The sequence below is a fragment of the Salmo salar genome, chromosome ssa16, assembly GCF_905237065.1.
Source record: "Salmo salar chromosome ssa16, Ssal_v3.1, whole genome shotgun sequence".
Lineage (NCBI taxonomy): Eukaryota > Metazoa > Chordata > Actinopteri > Salmoniformes > Salmonidae > Salmo > Salmo salar.
The window spans coordinates 86,461,433-86,465,770 of record NC_059457.1 but is presented as its reverse complement, the minus strand read 5'-3'; the positions used below and the strand labels follow the sequence as shown (position 1 = coordinate 86,465,770).

Here is a 4,338-nt window from a genome sequence, read left to right as displayed (position 1 = left end):
GACAGGGTGAGACTGGAACGATGAGACACACACACACTGCGCGCGCACACACACACACGTCAAACACGCACGCACACAAAATCAAATCACATTTTATTGGTCACATACACGTGTTTAGCAGATGTTATTGTGGGTGTAGCGAAATGCTTGTGTTTCTAGCTCCAACAGTGTAGTAATATCTAACCATTCACAACAATACACACACAACTCTGTATATTGTGTTTACTACAAAGCTCTTGTGATTTTAAATGTTTGTAATTGCTCCTACGTTCTGCTGAGTCATGATGAAGGTGAGATGTAACTCTGCCCATGTTGTCGTGTCATCAGTTGAAGCAGAGGAGAAGCCCAGTCCTGGTATCAGAGAAGAAGGGCTGTGTTCTGTGTCACAACACCTTCAGCGAGCCGGACTGTGTGTGTCTTCCAGGAGGCGTCCCCGTACACACACACTGTGCCGCCCAGAGGGTGGTACGGGACTCGCCCACCAGGAGACAACTAGCCAATAGCAACAACCACACATGAAGCCCCTTCCCACCACCACCCAATCCTCACCCAGAGCCAGTGTGATGGGAGGAGCCTAGCAGCAGCCCGGGCTGTGATTGGTTGCGTGTGGGGGGTCACATCAGATGATGACTATGGGGGATAAAAGCACAGCGGTTACCATGGCTACCGTGGTCCAGCATAGTGGGAGCAGCCCTGGAGCATACTCAGAAACACAGAGCTGACTACACTTCTCTAGTGTGTGTGTGTGTGTGTGTGTGTGTGTGTGTGTGTGTGTGTGTGTGTGTGTGTGTGTGTGTGTGTGTGTGTGTGTGTGTGTGTGTGTGTGTGTGTGTGTGTTCATTTGTGAATGAATGAAGGAAGGTATTTATTCCAGTGCCACCATTCATAAACAACAGGGAGACTGATGACCGACTGAGTTGTGAATGAAGTTCTACAACAAGAACTAACTCCATATCCATCCATAATGACTCTAAACATGCTATGTCTGTCCTGGTCCAGTGCTGAACCCCTCCTCTGCTATGTCTGTCCTGGTCCAGTGCTGAACCCCTCCTCTGCTATGTCTGTCCTGGTCCAGTGCTGAACCCCTCCTCTGCTATGTCTGTCCTGGTCCAGTGCTGAACCCCCTCCTCTGCTATGTCTGTCCTGGTCCAGTGCTGAACCCCTCCTCTGCTATGTCTGTCCTGGTCCAGTGCTGAACCCCTCCTCTGCTATGTCTGTCCTGGTCCAGTGCTGAACCCCTCCTCTGCTATGTCTGTCCTGGTCCAGTGCTGAACCCCTCCTCTGCTATGTCTGTCCTGGTCCAGTGCTGAACCCCTCCTCTGCTATGTCTGTCCTGGTCCAGTGCTGAACCCCTCCTCTGCTATGTCTGTCCTGGTCCAGTGCTGAACCCCTCCTCTGCTATGTCTGTCCTGGTCCAGTGCTGAACCCCTCCTCTGCTATGTCTGTCCTGGTCCAGTGCTGAACCCCTCCTCTGCTATGTCTGTCCTGGTCCAGTGCTGAACCCCTCCTCTGCTATGTCTGTCCTGGTCCAGTGCTGAACCCCTCCTCTGCTATGTCTGTCCTGGTCCAGTGCTGAACCCCTCCTCTGCTATGTCTGTCCTGGTCCAGTGCTGAACCTCTGCTATGTCTGTCCTGGTCCAGTGCTGAACCCCTCCTCTGCTATGTCTGTCCTGGTCCAGTGCTGAACCCCTCCTCTGCTATGTCTGTCCTGGTCCAGTGCTGAACCTCTGCTATGTCTGTCCTGGTCCAGTGCTGAACCTCTGCTATGTCTGTCCTGGTCCAGTGCTGAACCTCTGCTATGTCTGTCCTGGTCCAGTGCTGAACCTCTGCTATGTCTGTCCTGGTCCAGTGCTGAACCTCTGCTATGTCTGTCCTGGTCCAGTGCTGAACCTCTGCTATGTCTGTCCTGGTCCAGTGCTGAACCTCTGCTATGTCTGTCCTGGTCCAGTGCTGAACCTCTGCTATGTCTGTCCTGGTCCAGTGCTAAACCTCTGCTATGTCTGTCCTGGTCCAGTGCTGAACCCCTCCTCTGTTATGTCTGTCCAGGCCCAAACCTGAGGTGAGTTTGAGTCTATCCCTGGGCAGGGTCTTACTGCAGAACACAGTACTAGCAGACCAGTTAGGCACCTCCTCCTTCACTACAGTGGCTCCTCTCTGCTGCTGGTATCTGAGACTGAACTTGAAGACGATGATTCCCCAGTGAGGCTGCGTTCACAGCCAGGAGAGTTCCTAAGTGTTGCTAAATGTTCTGCTGTGTTGCACACGCTCTCTCACCCCTCCAACCTGCTCCCCAACCCAAACCTTGTGTCCACACTTCTCAAGAACTGTCTCTCTGCCTTCAAGCAAAAAAACAATGGTTTGGTTTTCACTTTGCTAACCAAGGTGGGGTTGAAACATCCAGCTAACCTGATGCTAGCTGGTTTCAGCTCAGACCAGGGCCGTATTCATTAGGCACCAAACTGAAGAAAACGGGAGAGGGACTAGCTGAGCCATCTCGAAAAACAAACTTGTGTTCCTTTTCCACTGCAAAACGTTTCGCTTCGGTGTTCCCTGATGAACGTGACCCAGCTCTATGGGATGTGAAATGCTAAAACACTGAACAGAAGAATTGGCTAATGTTTCACTAACCAAAGCTACATTAAACCTGGTCCCAGATCTGTTCGTGCTCATGCCAACTTCATTGCTATTAGTCAAGCCAATTATATTTGGCATGACTATGAGTGACAAGGAGTTGTCATGGTGACACAAACAGACTGGCATTCAGGCTAAGCTATGTCCTATTTATAGAGTTCTCAGCTTTGTATCTGTCCCATTATGGTGTCAGTGACAGCATGGGCAGCACCACTGAGGCCATCACCATTTTAAAGTAGTACATTTTCAACAAAAAAATTATGTTTGAAAAAGTGTATTGCTCATATTAGTGATTTACCACCACCTGCATTGTCTGGGGTCTTGAACCAAATCTTGTAATTCATTTATTGTGGCCACTAGAAGGCGGTGATATAGCTTAAAGCCATTTACAAACTAAGCAAACCAATTTTGAAGAAGAAAATGCTCTGATCATTGACTGATCACTCCCAACTCATAGGAATCCCTGTCCAGTTGACTACTTTAAAATGGTGGAAGCGCTCAGTGGCAAAGCCCATGCAAATCGTGTTATTTCCAAGTAATGATCTCGATACATCTCTATGGTCCTGTCCCAGTTCATGTAGATCAGTGAACAACATGATTGTGGGTCGAACAAAGCAAGAAATCAGCCTTTGTATTAACACACTGATTTACAGGGAATCCTTCAATTATGCAACTTAGCCGGTAAAATATACATTTGTTTTAGTACTGATGCGTTAAAACCAGATGAGCATTTTGTGAACAGTAAAAGGGAAAATGCATTGCAGTCTTTGTTTTAATGCTTTAATTGTTTTGTTCTCACGCTGCTTGCAAGGTTTATAGCAAACGGATTTATCTGTCAAAAAAACTATTTTGACTTTTTAAAATGTGTGAAATGTCAAACTTTTGATGGATTTTGCAATAGACCATTTGATGAGCACAGACTAAGTGAAACTCCTCTTCTCACACACACACACACACACACACACACACACTTCCTTCTCTGTTCTTCTTCTCTATGATGAAGATTCAGTTTGTTTCTCTGTTGGTGAAGGGTGTTGTGTGTCTGTCTGTTCCTCAGGTGGCACCCTATTTCCTATATAATACACAACATTTAACCAGGACCTCTGTCCATTTGGGGATGGAGCTCTGATCAAAACAATGTTTATTTTTAATTCAGCCTTTAATTGAAAAGCCTGTCCTGATCACAGTGCTACCATGTGAATAGAAACAGCCAGGTATGACTCTACATGTTGTAGATGAAGGTGTTGCTGTCTGCCTCTCTATTCCCTCCATACTTCACTACTGCTTTGATCGGTTCTGTACTTAATGTTCTGTTATTTCATAAAGGAATGAATCGCTGTCCGTTACATGATTGAAGACCTAAATGATGTTTCTTTAATCATTGAAAGAGGGTGTAGTAGGATGGAAGTCTTCAAGGTTTTGTTACACGCCAAAGGTATTGTTCCCCTGATATTTGGGGAAAACACAAATACAAAATAATAATTATTGTGTATGTAAAGCCAGTAGCATATTTGTGGCATGGTGGACTATTCCAGTCGCTGATTCCATGCACAGTGATTGGCCAGGATAACTAGGTCAGGCGTACCGATTGGACACATTAATCACAGTAACTCCACCCCCCCAAGAGTGGCACGTTTTGGAGGAGATGATGTCAGTGGACAACACCTTTAACACTGTCTGGCTCCCTATTTAGTATGTAGTGCACTA

At 47.0% G+C, this 4,338-nt stretch overlaps 1 protein-coding gene across 4 annotated transcripts in view; it reads left to right on the top strand.

Annotated features, from left to right (window-relative positions):
- The window catches only part of LOC106596921 (transforming growth factor-beta receptor-associated protein 1 homolog), a 71,771-nt gene extending 67,794 nt beyond the window's left edge, over nucleotides 1-3,977 (top strand). For all 4 annotated transcript variants that reach the window (XM_045698382.1, XM_045698380.1, XM_045698381.1 and 1 more), the window contains exons 11-12: nucleotides 1-6; nucleotides 328-3,977. The exon at nucleotides 1-6 is cut by the window's left edge and continues 443 nt beyond it. In XM_045698382.1, the coding sequence (XP_045554338.1) occupies nucleotides 1-6; nucleotides 328-519 (198 nt within the window). In that variant the 3' untranslated portion in view covers nucleotides 520-3,977. The remainder of the gene's footprint in view (nucleotides 7-327) is intronic.
- The last annotated feature ends 361 nt before the right edge of the window (nucleotides 3,978-4,338 follow it).